The following is a 16,778-nucleotide window of genomic DNA, read 5'->3' as shown; positions in this document are numbered from 1 at the left end:
TTCCTTCAGACAGAATGCATGATGCACAAAAATGATCGTATCTGTCGGCAACAGTAAGGTTTAATGTTCTGCACACGTGGATTCACACCTGAGCGTTTCTCAGCAGCTACATTTGCTGGCGCGCGCTTGTTTGAGCAACTTAATTTGATGTACTAAAACTTTCAATCCAGGCTGATATAACTGATAAATGATTTAACTGACAGAAGAAATGTTGGAGCAGCAGACGAGAGAGGATCCTCAGTATACTTTGATTTTTGAATATAGACACGAGAAAGAGAACAAATCATATATTGGTCATCTTCTTGTTTAAGAGGACCTTGGCATCAATTGCTTCTTAGCATCTTCGAGTTACGACAATGAGACCATTTACTAAATGTTATCGATTGGCTCCAGAGAGGCTACTTGTGCTAATGTTAAGCCAAGGTTGTTGTGTTACTTGTGTAATCAGTGTTGAAATTGTGTTTTGTTTTTTTTGCTTTTTTGCAATTCAAAAGATATGAATTAATTGAGTTTGAATCTTCAATAATAAAGATAATAAGCTGACCGTCTATGACACAAGCATCTTTTGTTCTGATAACCTACCAAAATGTGTCCACATCCAGCAGAACGCAGGCTTGACATTTAAGAGTCCATTCCATTTTTTTTAAATTTTTTATTATTTTCCCACTGAAGAATCAAACTCACCACTCCCCCTCAAAGTTCAGCAGTACAAATTCTTGCATCCACCGACTCATCTTCCTCCACATTCTCTTTCCGTGCCAGTCAGACTCCACCCACACTTCCATCGCCCTCATTCTGCACCAACAGCCGGGCTGATGAACTCGCATAATTATTTACGATCACATCACTCTAGCATTGCTTAATGAGGCCTAAAAGCTCATCAACTTCAAATGGAAAAAGTAAGTAATTAACCAATTTAAGTAACACCTTGATACTATACAAATGGCTGAGATGCTCGTATTTAACAGCTCAGGTAACCAGTCAGATGATCTTATCTGTATCTTGTTTTAATGTTGAGAGAGAGAGAGAGAGAGAGAGAGAGAGAGAGAGGGAGCTTGCGTGACTATGAAGCTTGTGAAGTTTGAGAGTTGAGAAGTGAAAGAAGTTTAGAATTGCCACTCAGTTAAATTATTTCATCCATATTCAAGTTGGCTGAGGGTGAACAAGAGGAAAGCCTGTTTGGCCATGCTGTCCCAATGTATGCACTCATAATTTATATCATATTTAGGCTATAAATCATATTTCAAACTGGGACTTTTTAACTGATTGCCTTGTCAATTTAATACTGATGTGTCTAACAACCCCCCCCCCCCCCGTATTTACTTTTCTATATAGTTGGCAAATGTGAATGCATACATGGAAGTGTTTTAGAAGCTACACAAAATTGTTTGGTGATTTCAAATCCGATATGAAGCCAAGTATGTGTTTTATCATCACCTATATCGTGTGGTTAATATAAACATTGATAAAAGATGTTTGAATTAAAAAGAATTAGAGCGGGTTGAATAGAAAAACCGCTTAAAGAACGGATTTAGTCGTACAAACATACCTGAAAAACTTGTTTGTGGGAATTGAAATGAATGTATTCAGTGGAAGATTATTTTTATGACTCCAAAATAGCGATACCCATGAAAGACGGAGGCCATGTTGGGATTACTTCAAACTTGGAAGGTTTTCGTTTATAAATGAGAGCGCTGCACCTTGCTGCAGTGAGCCTCCTTGCAGCAGGTCATTCCTGAACAGCAGCAGCGATTAAAAAGAGCGGTGTTTGAAAAGTGATTATAGTTGAGCTTATTAATGACGGGACATGACTAGACTTGACACAGCACATCAGTCAAATAACCTTTTTTGTCTCTCCAGCAGAACTATTTGTTTACTTTTCCTTCTTTTTCTTTTTTAATGTCCCTTTATCTCACCTGTTATTTCCCTCTTCCTCCTGTTTGTTCTCTTTTTCTTATCTCTATTCATCATTCCCTCCCGTCTCTGACTGACAGTGTTATAAATTGATTCTCAGCCCTGTGTGTTCCCTCTGTCTCTCCCCAGGCATTTCCCTTATTTAGCTTTAACCACTCCAGGGTATAGTCTAGACCGCAGGGCTGACTGTCAGTCATTGGCAGTGTGGAGCAGTCTAATTCTTGGTTGACAAGCATTTCTGACAGCAGGAACCAATGGGATCTTTCAAAACATGCTTCCTCTTCTGCTCCACCTCTCTGTTGCATTTTTTCCCCCTTATTATCTCTTTTTAATTGAACATTCTCTCTCCCCTGCTCTCCCTCTCCTTCCTCTTTTCTTTATCACCTTTTTTATCTGTCTTCTACGCTTGACCCCTCCCCATCTTTCCTGTCTTTCTTTCTCTACCAATTCCACATCACCAAAAAAAAAAAAAAAAAATTACTGATACAAATTTCCAGAGATACCCAGAGCTTATTTAAATTAACTCTGCATTCATTCACACTTGTGCGTGTGCTCAAACACACACATATACAAACACACATTTCAATCTGGCCCGGAGTGTGTGGTACTGTAGTGATCTGAATACCGATTGGATGGTTTGCGGCTCTGCAATGATTTGATTGGTCAGTTAGCTCCACTGGGGAAAGCCATTCTTTAATCATAAATGAGAGTCTGTGAGATTAGACGGAATAGCCCTTTAAGCGAATCTGGTATCACTGAGGTCCCCAGAGAGAGGCAGAGATGGGGAGTGGGGAAAAGAGAGAAGCAGCGAGATGAAAGAGAGACGGACAAACAGAAAAAGGGAGGCAGAGAGATGGAGGGGAATCTTAAGTGGGTTTTTTTTCAGACTTCGACTGGTGTAATGTGGGAACTGGGGACACCCAGCAGCCCTTAAGAGGGTTCAGCGGGTCCCATTCATATATTAGTTCAAACAAAAGTTCCTCTTTTGGTAGTCAGTAGCATGTGAATATTGGTATATTGATCATAGGGGGTCCCGGTGGAAAATGACAAGCCAAGTAATTGATTTCACCCCTAATCATCAAGCCTATTTCACAATGTGTGAAGTCAAATAATCTCAGTGTATGAGTACAGCTGGTTTGTATTCATTTATTGTGACGGGTTTAAACAATTTTCCCTGCTTCGTGATCATGTTTTACTCACTGCCTTTAAAAGCTTGAGGGATGGACTCTCTCAGAATGTATTAGCCTGAAGGCTACAGCTGCTCATGGCGGCGCATGACAAAAAGTAGGAGGCTGGGGTTCTAAATTCCCTTGAGAGGAAGACGATCAAATCAGCTTGAAGTCCTTCACACTACAGAGCAGTGATATGACCCCCAAAAACAACTTAATTGCATGACTTTAATTACACAGCAAAAAATACAAGACATTTCTCGGCATATCCTGTAACATATAAAAAAATACTGATATTTGCTGTCAAAGGTCAGCCTTTGTATCCCCCAAAACAGATGATGATTAGATTTTTAACAGGATTTAACAAACATCAGCAAACGTTTTCTTCCCTCCATCTTGTTGCTGGTACTGTAACACAAGCAAACTGCGAGGAGCCACAGCAAAGAGCTACGATGATGATGTAGTATTTGTCAGTCCATGCAAATGAAGTGCAATGCAATTTATTGTGTTTGTTTTTTGGGCTACCCTAAGTTTTCTACAGAACTGTGATTCCCAAACTGGAGTTGTGGGTATGGGTACACACAGCTACGTCAAGAAGTATCCCAAACAAATCTGCAGTATCCTTTCAAAATCCTCCAGGGCCGCGAAGGCCCACTCCTCCTCTTCCTCTGATTAGAAATCCCTACACATCCCTCCACCAGGCAGCAGAGTACATGTCCAGGTCCTCACGGGTCAGAAACAATCGGCCCCTTTAGCATCCGATGTGTTGTCTGCCTTGCTCAGATATGGAGAAATGGTTGAAATAACCCCTGCGCCTGTAATAACGGGCATTTCTTTAGGTTGTTCTGATGAAAAATTAGCCAGTAAATATCGTAACAAAAATATGTTCAGTTACAAGTAATAGTACTACATGCTAAAAACATTCGTTATTGTAACAAAATGTTTCAAAAGTAAAACACTCAGACCAGTATTACATGCGTATATGTCTTTGTGCTTATTATATTGAGCTCCCCTGCTGCACAGCCATTGTGGTATCAATGAATGTAATGTGAAGCAAGCATTTTTCTCTTGGAGAAACTGGCAAAACAAAACAAAAAAAACAAATCCAATGTTTATTCAGGCCAACACTGTCCTCACTCACGTTCACAATTATTTGGAATTCAGTGCCTCCAGAACTCTTCTTTTGTGTCTTTATATTGTATTGTGTGTATTTGTAGTGATTTTTAAATTCATAAAACTTGCCCAGATTACGTTTTTTTTTTTCGCTTTCTTTAGTAAATTGCATGGTAAAATCTCGACCGACCATACGCTATTTGTCAACTGTATTTTTGTTGTTGTTGTTGTTTTTTTTCCCCCCTGTTGTGTATTATCTGAGGCATTCAAGTTGAGATACCGCTTTAGGGAAAGATATGAAGCTTATATTGCGGACCAGGGTTCATTAAATCTACTCAATTCAAGAAGCAGATTTTCTTCTTTGTCTTTAAGCTTCTTTCATCCTGGGAAGCTTTTGCTGAGCACGCATGCTCTTTACCAGCTAAACCCTGCTCCTCATTAGTACCACTGCGCGTATGCACACCTGGGAGATACCCAGTCCAACCACAAATCTTTTTACTGTTTGCCAATTAGCATCTCTCCTTAAATCCTCGGAGTGGAAATGCCTCGCAAAAAGCGCTACTCCACCCCAAAATCCTTTTAGTATTTAAAGGAATTCCCTGTAGACTCAAAAGGTGGTTTTAAAAAAGATTAGAACTTTAACAGAGGTGGTCAAACAATCATAGCCATTGCTGTAGTTATCCAGTTACATCCGGGTGTTCACACTTGCGACTCTGAGTTCTCTGTGAATTAAAAAAGAAAACAAAAAAACATGCACATGTAGAGGAGACAAGAGCACATCAAGAAAGCAAGTTCAGACACTGAACATTTCATTCATTCATCGTCTTCCGCTTATTCCTTTCTATCAAGGGTCGCGGGGGGCTGGAGCCTATCCCAGCGGCTACGGGCGAGAGGCGGGGTTCACCCTGGACAGGTCACCAGTCCATCGCAGGGCCAACATACAGAGACGAACAACCATTCACACTCACATTCATACCTACGGTCAATTTAGAGAACCCAGTTAGCCTAGTCCCCAAATTGCATGTCTTTTGACGGTGGGAGGAAGGCGGAGTACCCGGAGAGAACCCACGCAGGAACAGGGAGAACATGCAAACTCCACACAGAAAGATCCTGTGCCCGAGCTGGTACTCAAACCCGGAACCTTCTTGCTGTGAGGCCACAGTGCTGACCACTGCACCACCGTGCAACCGCACTGAACATTTAAAAGAGTGAATTAACTCTTATTCACATATGAATTTTCAGTGTAATTTCTAATGTTTTGCCGAAGTTGCTGTTTTTTTCTATAATTTGCATGCTGCTGTTTTTTTGGAGTCGCACTGCACTGAACTCTCCAAGGACCACCACGAAGTACAGACTTTTTAAGAAATGTCCCGGGCCACGTACGCTGAGCAATAAAATGATGCACAAGAGATACTTGTGGTAGCCTTCCGATCCAAGGTTATCATCGTCACTGAAACTGAACAGAAGAATTAATATCACACAGCACTCATACAGATGCGTGTGTGTGTGTGTGTGTGTTTGTTTTTCTGCTCATCTGCATCTGTTGTGGATTGGTGCACGGATGTGTAACCCTCTTTATCTGCTTGTGCTTGTGTTCATGCGTGTGTGTGTCTTTCTATTATTATGGTGTGTACATGTGAACGTGTGACAGTTTGTGTGTGTGTGTGTGTTCATATATGCTTATCTTTCCTTGACCCTGTGTTTATGTGTGTGAGTGTTTGTGCAGAGAAGGGCTGTCAGTTTCGGTCTGGTAGTCAGCATAATTAGAAATCTCTCTTTTACCCCTGTCTCCCTTCTTTCCTTCACTCTCTGTCTCCCTTCCTTTACTTCTCCCGTATTTCTTCTCGCTCTCTCTCTCTCTCCCCCTCTCTCTGAGTGATGAGTTTTAAATCATCCTCTCATTCTGAGTGCAGTGATGAACGAGGATGAATGTCCTTTTCTCTCTGTTTATTCTGCTTTCCATCTATGTCCCTCGGTCCCTCTTTCACACTTTATAAGCCCCACCCTCTCTTCAGCTACTCAGTTTAATGAAGTTCGTCAATTTGGACAAAGGCACCTTGAAATCTGTTATTGTGACATTTTGGTGGCCTTTGTAATATTTTACTGCAACAAAATGAATACGAAGTTTTCAGTTATTCCTGACTTTTGTAGAAGGACAAACTGCAAAAAAAGTTCAATAAACGATATTTACAATTGACTCTCTATTCTTTATTTTCCCTTAATCTGTGAAACGAGATGAATGCAGTGTTTGTTCTATTGTTGAGTCGGTTTCACTTTGCAGTAAATTGGCAGTAATATTCTGGTTGCGGCTTCGTCAGCAAAGTACTGCATCTTTTTAGTTTCTTACTGTCGCTTCCATTTGAAGTGCTGTACAGGACTTCGATATGCAGTGCAACAATGTGTTCTTGTAAATTTACAGAATGAAGTCACAGAATAACACATTCTAATTTGCAGAATAGAATTCACACAGTCGCCAATGAATTACTGAATATTTACAGAAAGCAACTCTGTTTTGACAGATTTTTTTTACGTTAATGAATTTGATGATAGCTTAAGTACAGCGGTAATGATGATAATAATGCTGGTAACAATAATATATTGTGGGCAAATGGACAAAGTATACTTTGCAGTTCCTTTTCAAAGGTGTATTCAATAAAAACTTCACAAGTGTAACATAAACCATTGTGTGGTAGCCAACATTCATCAGGACGTTGGTGCACAGCGATGATAAAATCATGATGTGCCTGCATGATCTGACTGCTAAGGAGCCTTACGGCTAACGATCAGCCATGTTGGTGATTAAAATGATTGATTAACTTTGCAAATTTGTAGCAGTAAAGTTAAGCAAACGACAGCATTCCTGGCACCAAATTTTGGGGGAATATCTCAAATTTTGAGTGAGGGGGGGGAAAAATAGTTTTGGTGTGTTAAGAGGGTTAAAAATGGAGGCTTACCCCATTTAGAAGTAATTGTTAGTAAGTATTTTCAAATTTTCACTTCCTCTTCTCTACCTTCATCTTTAGCTGTCTTTCCCTCCTCATCACTAAGTGTCTTGTTTTTGTCTGTAATCACCCTTCATTTACCTGATTAAGCTCAACTGATCACTCCTTATTTAAAGGCTGCACTTTCTCTCTCTCTCGCTCTCACTCTCACTCTCACTCTCACTCTCACACCTTTGCACACCTTTGTGTGGCAGTTCTGATTCCAAAGCCCATCTTGTGTTCATGAGTGCAATTCTTTAGATTTTGGAGAAATGAAACCCTTGTTCCGAGGTTTGATGTTTGCACCCGTTGTCTAATCATTCTGAATTTCCATATTTATGGTATCGTATTGTCATACACGCGCAGCCATGAGACGTGACCCTTCGACTTTCTGTCATGAAACACGACCCCCTGCGCATCTAGAAAATCATGAAGTCCAATATCTCGGGGCTAGAGGGTGCTGCATGCTAAACAGAGCACATACATCACCAACAGACACACATGCACTCAAAGGATGATGCACAAAGGAGACATGAGCCTGACAGGAGACGACAAGGCTGATTTTATGGATGGTATTGATCAGCATTATGAAGGAGCATACAGTGAGAATGAGAGGTATTCAACACCTGTCCTCCTCCACATATCCATCCAGCAAATCATCTAAAGGGAACAGACACTTAAGTGGACCAGCAAGCTGTTTCATTTTTTGAATTTAGTTCTCCAATCCAGTCAGACTGGAGGCATCTTGGTCCCTCGCAGCTGTGCAAGCCTGTCTAGGATAGACAATTCAGGAACCCATCCGAGACTTTTGGACCCTTTAATGTCTGCCTGGTGTCTGTTTACATCTTTCAACTCGCCTGCAAATGAATCGCACTATCAACTTGAACAACTTTGGCAAGTCGACACTCCCTGTGAACATTTAAAAAGCTTTTCTGGGATCCAAGCAAAATCATTCTTCAACAGGCAACAGGAAGAGCTTTATAAAAAAAAAAAATAAAAAAAAAGCTCACTCAAGAGGTTCACATGACGGTTTTCACTGAACTGGAAGGAAAAACACTTGACAATCCAGATATTGCAGATGTTGGTCATCCCTGTCCCTCTCATCATGGATGGGCTGATGAATCATGGAGCATCTGTTAACTCCATGAAAGAGTTTCTCAGGTCCTACCTATCATTATTTCAATCAGGCAAGGTTATTGATGCTATTGAGCTGACCTGATGCCAAAACAGGCAGTCTGAAGCAAGCTGGTCAACGGGGATTGTGAGGCTCTTGAAGGTGGCCTTGAAGTTGTCTCAACAGGCCACAGCTCATCTAATCCCACATCCAAACCAATTTGAAGACACTATAATTATCCGTCAGTCTTTGATTATATTACAGAGAGACATCCTGAATATTTGCTCCAAACTATATGAATCAGAGTTGACAATAGGGACAACACTTAGTAAAGTTCAACAGCGCTACAACCTCCAAAACCAACATTCGGTTAAATCACCTCACGCAAACATTTTGTAAGAGCTCAACATTATCACAATAATGAAGGGAGATTTATTCCTTTACCAATGTTGCGCTGGAAACTTGAAAGGTAGGTTCACATGTCCATGCGTATGTATGCTGCCTGTGTCCCGAATACGGCTCTGCCTGTCCCTTCCACTTCCTCAATGTCTCACTCTGATTGGTTGTGAAGGAAGAGAGATGCTAGGACTTAATTGTAGCTCAGACCACCATCAGTCATTATATTTGTCAGTGTGGTGGACACAGAATTGTATGAGTAAATCAGGGTTGGAAACACACAGACACACAACCACAAACACACACACACAACATTATAATCCTAAAAAGGGTGGATTTATTGCAGCACTGTTGTATTTATACCTAATGAATTGCCAAGTGAGTGCATGCAGACATACACACTTTATTTTATTTTTTTTTTTTGGTCCGGGTTCTGTCTTGGGTAATTGGTTGGCAAAGCATCCAGCGGGATTGCCCTGCTGTCCCTGTGGCCCTGGCTGCCATGGTAAATAACTAGGCTCATAAACATTAGAGTCAGGGGATGATCATCCTGATGTGGTCAATTAAGGCCTGGATATTCAAGGATTTTTTGCCATACGGTGAAAGCCATTCTCAGTTTAACACTGTCATTTAAAACTGAGATCATACAATGAAGGATAATTGCGACTTTCACTTAAAAGACACACCGACACACACAAGGAAATACTGTCAGTTAAAAGACACTGGATCACTGGACTGTAGCCCTTTTTTTTTTTTTGGACTACAAGTTTCCTCTCTGTGGTATTGTCCTTGAACAGGATGATGCAAAATCCTCAGCAGCTCTCAAGGTTTCTTCTCTGTCAGGGCTGACTCTGCAGGCTGACTCCCCTGTGGAGGAAAGAAAGTGAAGAGTTTCTCCATCAGGGATCAAAAGAGCATCACAAAGTACTCTGGAGCATCTTCACTCCTGGACATCCAGCTTTTTCAACTAACACCTGTGGTGTGTTTTGTATAAAAGGATTACGGAGAGTCAAAGTGAGATGATAATGATCCTGATATGAAGCTGAAACTCCAAGGAGATCAATAAGATTTGCATTTTACAATTTGGGCTTATAACAGGGGCTGTAACATGATGAGGACGAGAAAAAGATCAGCTGCAGTATTTGTTTCTGTGGCAAAAAAGGAAATACAACGGGTAAGAAACCAATTTTAAACACTCCTCACCTCATTAACCTGGAGCAGCATCAACACCAGATATTATAGCTGGACATACTGTATAAAACACAACTCTTTATTACACTGTATGTAACAAGATCATTTTATATATGCAAAATCTGTCTTCTTTTTTTTTTTGTCAATGGCTTCCTTATCAATGCCTTCAAAATCAATGACCAATATTATTGCTTGGCTGGACAAATAGGACACATCTCATTTTATATAATTTACTGCCTCCTATGTTCGCTCTGATACGTCCGTATGCTGTAAGAAATTCTGCACCGCGCATTCACTTGCAATCGGTTTCAGTTTGTCAGTAACTTGGGTAGCAATTCAATGCCGTCCTGTCCTGTACCAAAATAAATAAATCAATTTAATGATTTTTGCAGTTTATTTAATTGTTCGTTTTGCTTCCATTTCTCTCTCCCCTACTCCCTTTCCTCTCGCCCTTCTACCAGCTAGCCATCCTCGAGCACAGAACCATAATGAAGAGCCTACAGTAACTCATTAAAATCCAGTAGTATTTATCCTCTCCCTCCCTAAAGAAATCATTAACTTCCCTTCATGCTGCATGGTGCTTGCACGACTGTGCATTTGTGTCATCTTAGTCATTTTCTCATCGGCGTGGACAGAGTGGAAGCAAACCTAAACAGAAATAGCTATGTCCCTAAGTTATCAAGTACTGAGACGTGAGTAAAGACATCGTTAAGGCTCACTGACACTGGCCTCTTCTTCTTGTACATTTTGACATGTTGGTAAAAGATTAGCGAAAACAAAGAGATAATCAGCGTTTGATCTGTGTCGGGGCACACAATGTGAATCCAGCAAAATGCTCTGGTCGCTTATTGATTTAACCTATTAAGTCCCCTGGAGAAGTAGTTCAGTAGCGACCGAGCTTCCTCTCAGAAAGGAGACTCGCGTTCAATGACGTTATACCGAATGTGAATAAAAACCTGCCAGAAAGAGGCTGTTCCCTCCGACTCTGCTTATCGACAGAAAGATATTGTATTTACTGTAGTTCATTGTATTTTTATACTGAATAGCAGTGCTTCATTTGTATTTTTTCTGAGCTGTCCCTGGACACATCACAATGTAATATGCAAACATTTATTCCTATGCTGATGTAATACAAGTGTTTGCACTCGTGTACTAGACTGACACTTTGTTTTAACACATCTTGTAAAATGAGTTGCCAACATTGGAATGGGCCAGCACTGTTTAATCCATTCATAAAACTTCATAATGAAATCATACTTGCGCTGTTTGGTCCATTTGTCGACCTCTAAGAGCTATTGACTTGCACGGACGTGAAGATCTTCCTCCCCGGCCTAGAGTTGTACGAAGCTCTTGTCCGGCCCGCTTCAGGACCATGATAGCGCTGCATGACCTCAGCTTGGCTTACCATTTTTCTTCAGTGTCAAGCAGTTCAAGACACCAGTTCACCAGCTGCCAGAGGAGCTACATCATGCTGTCAGCTCTTCATCACTGCTGGGCTTGGCTGGGCCCCGTTCTTGCCAGGTTAGGATCCACCCTACAGGCAGCCTGCCAGTTCTGTACTCGTCTGCCTGTCAGGAAGTTGCAGTTGAGAGTGGAGGTCTTCAGTAAAGGCAAAGGTCCTTGGTCGGAGATTAAGCTTGATCTCTTTACCTGGTAGTTTCCAGACTTCCCAGAGGAACCATGGAACACTCCACTGTGGCCCTGCTTCTCAGAGCTCTGCTGGTGTTTTCTGACCTCTAAAGGCTGCAGAGTCACAATTTCCTCACCAGATTCAATTGCAATACTGAAATATGCCTCATTGAATGCTAAATGTTATCTCCCACCGGAGTAAGTCTTGTACAGTGATGCAACCAAACACTGATACTACCATGCATCAGAGCTTTGGCTTGATGGTGGCTCTTTTGAAGTTTCCTTTGGTGCACACAGTATATCAAATAATGTGAAGTTGATGTATGTTAAAGGCCTGTGTGTCTGGTGTGACAGTAGGGATTGACTACATCACCTTTTTATCCCCATAATGACAGCTTTTAGAGGGCAAAGCCTGAAAGCCTAAATGAAACATTTACATATCTCAAGGTTCTAGGCGCAGCCCTCTGAGACTTTCTCTACTGCCATTAGCTGAAGAACAACCCATTTGTGCATGAGTACTGAACCAGTAGAGGCATCTTTTAGAGGGTGAAGTCCACACTCAATAAAACCTGGAGTAACTTAGATGTATAATGTCATGCTGTTGGGGTCCAGTACACAAACTACTGTGGGTTTCCATGTACCTGCTCTTTTGTAACTTACAGCTCTTTACTGTTATGTAGGTGCCAACAACACTAAGCCTCACACACTTACCACATAATGTACAAACACACTTGAATGCTTCTTGTTGTCGCCTCAAATCAGTTTTTTTCTTTTCCTCTGACTTCTTGTCTGCAACATAGAAGTTGTATGTTAGCGCAGAGTTTTCTCGTTAGTCATGTTAAGTTAAATGTTTTCTCTTTTCTCCCTCAGGTTTCATCTACACATGTGGCGGTACACTGAAAGGCAGAAATGGCAGTATAGAATCGCCAGGTTTTCCCTATGGCTACCCCAATGGAGCAAACTGCACTTGGGTCATTGTTGGAGAGGAAGGAAGTAGAATACAGCTTATCTTCCTGTCATTCGCCATTGAAGAAGAATATGACTTCCTGTCTTTGTACGATGGACATCCCCATCCTGCCAACTTCAGGACCAGGTAGGGCCAACTTTACACTGACCACGTGTGTTGACTTTTTGCTGATGCCTCTTTGAAAACCTCTGTTTGAATTGTTCTTCCTGCGTAATCAGACAAAGTGATGAGTGATCGAGAGGCGCAGTCATCTATGATGCAGTTGGTGTGAGAGAGCCAGTAAAAGTTACCTGAGAAGTAATTCAATGGAGTGATACAACAGCTTCTTTGTGAATTACCACTTAAAGTTACATGGAAGATGTGTGTGGAAGCACTTACTGGTGCCCCGGGGCGGCTTCTTGCAGAGTTTGCTGTGCAGTCTTTGGGTGAATATCTTTCACTGGATGACTTTTTTTCTTTTTTTTTTGCGGCAAACCTTGTTTATGTTGATGAATTACAAGCCTCCCACTGCGTCCATGCTAGCTTTTTTCATTTATCTTCTGCTCTCTGTTGGAACCAAAGTCTGCAGCAGCTCTTTGCCGTGGGTCACTAACCGGCTCCTGGAGGTGAGTTCTGATGGGGTGATGTTTATTCACCATCGGGTGTGAATGAGTCATTCTGAATTTCTGGCTTTTGAGGGGGCCTTGGCAGGGTCAGGGATCTGGCTCACTGGTTGACAGGAGGAAAAGGGCCGGGAAGAAATCTGGAAGTGTTCGGAGGCTGCTTGGATGATCTGGAGAAAACCCCACTGGTCATCTAGGAATTTAAGGGTTGTCTCGCAAGGACATTTTCAGCATTTCCGTGGAGGGTTCATAGGAGGAAAAACAAGTTTTGCAAGCTCTGTGTGGACTTTCATGTCAGTAAGCCAAGTGAAGAACTCCTGACAGCTTGGAAGACCCATGAAGGAGGATTTGGCAGGTTTTCTTCTATCCAGACACCTTTTATCAATGTGGTATCAATTCAATTTCCATTTGTTGCAAATAAACTCAACTGAGGCTGCGAGGTTAGAGTAGTCTTTGCAATGAGTTCCCAGTCCTCTCTTCAAATGTCTCTCACTTATCTGATATCCTATGTCTATTCACAGATTCTCTTCAGGGTTTTTATTGTTTTAATTTCAGATATCAATGACCTGGAAGTTCATTGACCTAAATCAAACTTTTGTGGGGTCTTGTTAAAGCGCGCTCCTTTTTTTTTTTTTCAACCATTGATTTTCCTCCCTCTGCGGTTCTCCTTCGGGGTTCCATACATTTCTGTGTCCGGGGCGTTCTTTCTACTCTTCGTTTATTATTAGTTTTCCACTGATCTGTAACCATGTAGCCTTGAAGTCATATGCGCTGCAATAAGTCAATATGTCTACATGATAAAACATCAGGGATTATAAATTCAGAGAACGATTTAACAGCACGCTGGATCAGAGGAATAACCCAGTTCTTTTAAAGCAAGAACAGAGAGGAATCAGTACTTTTTTTTTCTTTTTTTAGAGTTTTCTATCAATACATTCTCTCAAGCCGCAGCAGGACAAATGACCTTGTGCTGCAACAAGGTAATAATCTTCCGCTGTACAAAAATTTCTGAGGCTCGATCAGTGCCACCGTGCATTACCTTTAGTTATGGAACTATTTTATTGATCGGCTCCTCCAAGAGACTCAAGAGGACCCGGACTGAAACTTGTGGGAGATAAGTGATGTGTGATTTTATAAGGTAAATCAATAGAGCCTAATCACATCTCACTGTGAATCTAGTGGTTTCACTCTGCAATTAAATTATAAGTTATTAAGTTATTCAGTTCACTATGAAATATGAGAGTGCAGTCAAGTGAAATGGTGTCATGTCATGACTGATGGAGATGAGGAGGATACAGGAGTTCTGGCAACTTACTGTAGCTTTCTGTAATACACTTTCAAAAAGGAAGCACTTTTTTTTTTTAATTGATCAAGAAGCCGCTCTGAGGATCTTGCTTTTAATTTAGCCAGTTCAGTCTATAAGCAAAGATTTTTTTTTTTTTTTTTTTTGGCAATAAGCAACAAACAGTGAATTAATTATCTCAATCAAGGCCATTGGTAGAATATTGCTTTTGGCGGTATTGAGTCCATGTGAAATGTGTAAAACGTTTCGGCTTTCACGAGTCATCTTCATCATAGACGGAATCTATTTTAACCAACAGGGAAGAAAATGTATGAATGGCCTCATATTCTGAATCCATATAGCCTCCTTGGTAGAGGTATAAGCTCTCTGAGAGCACTCTTAGTTCAAGTTTGAATCATGCGGATGTGAATTTCATCCACAACTAAAACTAAAAGCTTTGAAGTAAGAACAGGCAACCTGAAGCCCTCAAAGCAGCACTGGCTAATTCAGTGAGTAATGCACAAACCCAGAGAGGAAGCTCCACATCTGGAACAGCTCCGCCCCAACAAAAGAAAAGACAACTGAAATAGATGCCAGCTCTGTGACACCACAGATGAGAATACAAGCTTTTCCTACCACAAACACAACAAGTTCATCAGGAGGGTAAAAGCCATCATTGTCTCATTCTGCAGCTTGAATTCAACCTTGGAAACTGAACACGTCATAATCTTGGTCTGATTTTGCTCATTCACCGATGGAAATGTTTGTAAAATCACAAATCTGACCTGCGCCGGCGTTGCTGAGATTAAAACATTTTCACCTCAGGAAATCTGGTTTGTCCTGAATTACAAGGTCATCATTTAGTCAGGTGTTTCCAGTGTTTAAGGGGGTTCAGGATGAGGCCAGATTTCTTCAAAAACATTACGCATGTGAGAGGCAACACTGGCCTAGTGCTTCGAAAACTGGGTTTGGTTCAGTTGAGGAAAAGGGATTTGGGTCATAAAGAGATGAAATGAGTCCTCTTGACACGTGGTTGGTTGCTGAAAAGCAACTCTCTCGTCGTGGGAATGAACCATGTTCCTTTGGTTCAATGTGCATAATTTCTAATCAGCCAGCTCCAATAATCAACCCTTCTCGGACAATCCGGTGGTTTCTATTGTTCAAATTACCATGTGAAGTTAATTAAACACTTAATTACAAGGGAGCGGAAGAATAGAAGCAAGTGACCATGAGATTTTGTCACGTTTCATGTGTTTGCCAACAGGAAGAAACACCGTGAGAACACAAACATATGGAAGGGAAAGCAGATGTCCTCTGTGGCGTTGTTGGTTAACGAGGATTACAACACATTATTTCCTGTTGTCTCACGATGTGACGTGTCAGAAGGCTCCTGCATATGTGCACGTGAATTCACATGCCAATTACCTTCTCCAGTGGGGTATTTCTGTGTGCACATTCATAAATATTTAGTCAACTGTGGTATAGTTTGCTCATCTTTGCTCATAATAAGTACATATATGTCTGACTGATTGGTCATCACGACGTAAAACCCTGTGCAATACTTAGAGATTCAACATCATTAATGTACCTGTGCGATATTTTAAAAACCTGTGCAATGTTGAACATTTATCTTAACATGTCTTGTCTCAGGTGCTGGAGCTAAAAACCTACCTTAGGCACATTGATTTCTGCATTTCTACAGACTCATAAACTAATCAGCCTACCGACTCGTGAAGAAGCTGTCCAATTTGACGCTATTCTGCTGGGTGTCGTCTTCAAGCGTAAACAGCTGAGGCCTCAACCCCGTCGTTTGGCCATCAGTTGTTGCTCTGCTCCTTAACGTATTTATCAATTTACGTTGCACTTTCATAACTGTAGTTTTCATTACATGTATCGTTTTTCATCCATCCAAAGCCTCTTATTGTGCCATAAGCCTACATACATAAATACACTCTGTGTGAAATGGTAAATTCTGCTCTCTGTCGTCAACGATGTTGCTTCTTCAAGCTGTCATGCTTTTTGTTTTCTACAGAAATGTGGGTTGCTGCAGATGCCTCCTCAGCATGTTCAGGTTTTACATTTTTAAATAACACCAGCTTTTCATGTCCGGGTTGAGAAGGTTGGTGGGAGACGGTGTTTCATTAGGTGGCACATTCAAAGTCTTTGAAATGATCTTCATTATTCTTGTGGCACATCCCCCAGTTTCCTGTGGATTGATTTATCATCCTCCAAAACCTCATTATGACTTAATTTAGGAATCTTCTCATCCCATACCAAATGTAACTGCTCCTAGGTTTCATTTTATGCATTCTCGCTTGACAGCAATGACATATTTTTCAGATGTTTGAACTACGTCTTTTGCAGCCCAGCCACCTAACCCACTGCTGGTATCAATCATTTCAGTTATTTTAACCCCAGTG

The 16,778-nt window shown here is 41.1% G+C and overlaps 1 protein-coding gene across 4 annotated transcripts in view; it reads left to right on the top strand.

The window, feature by feature from the left end:
- The window catches only part of LOC147240602 (CUB and sushi domain-containing protein 3-like), a 350,230-nt gene that overhangs the window by 73,163 nt on the left and 260,289 nt on the right, over positions 1–16,778 (top strand). For all 4 annotated transcript variants that reach the window (XM_086194222.1, XM_086194221.1, XM_086194218.1 and 1 more), the window contains exon 3: positions 12,378–12,600. In XM_086194222.1, the coding sequence (XP_086050348.1) occupies positions 12,378–12,600 (223 nt within the window). The remainder of the gene's footprint in view (positions 1–12,377; positions 12,601–16,778) is intronic.

This window comes from Aulostomus chinensis, chromosome 22 (genome assembly GCF_037954235.1).
Source record: "Aulostomus chinensis isolate RoL2024-O1b breed Wild chromosome 22, RoL_Achi_v1.0, whole genome shotgun sequence".
In the NCBI taxonomy this organism is placed as follows: Eukaryota; Metazoa; Chordata; class Actinopteri; order Syngnathiformes; family Aulostomidae; genus Aulostomus; species Aulostomus chinensis.
This window is presented reverse-complemented; position numbering and strand designations above follow the sequence as displayed.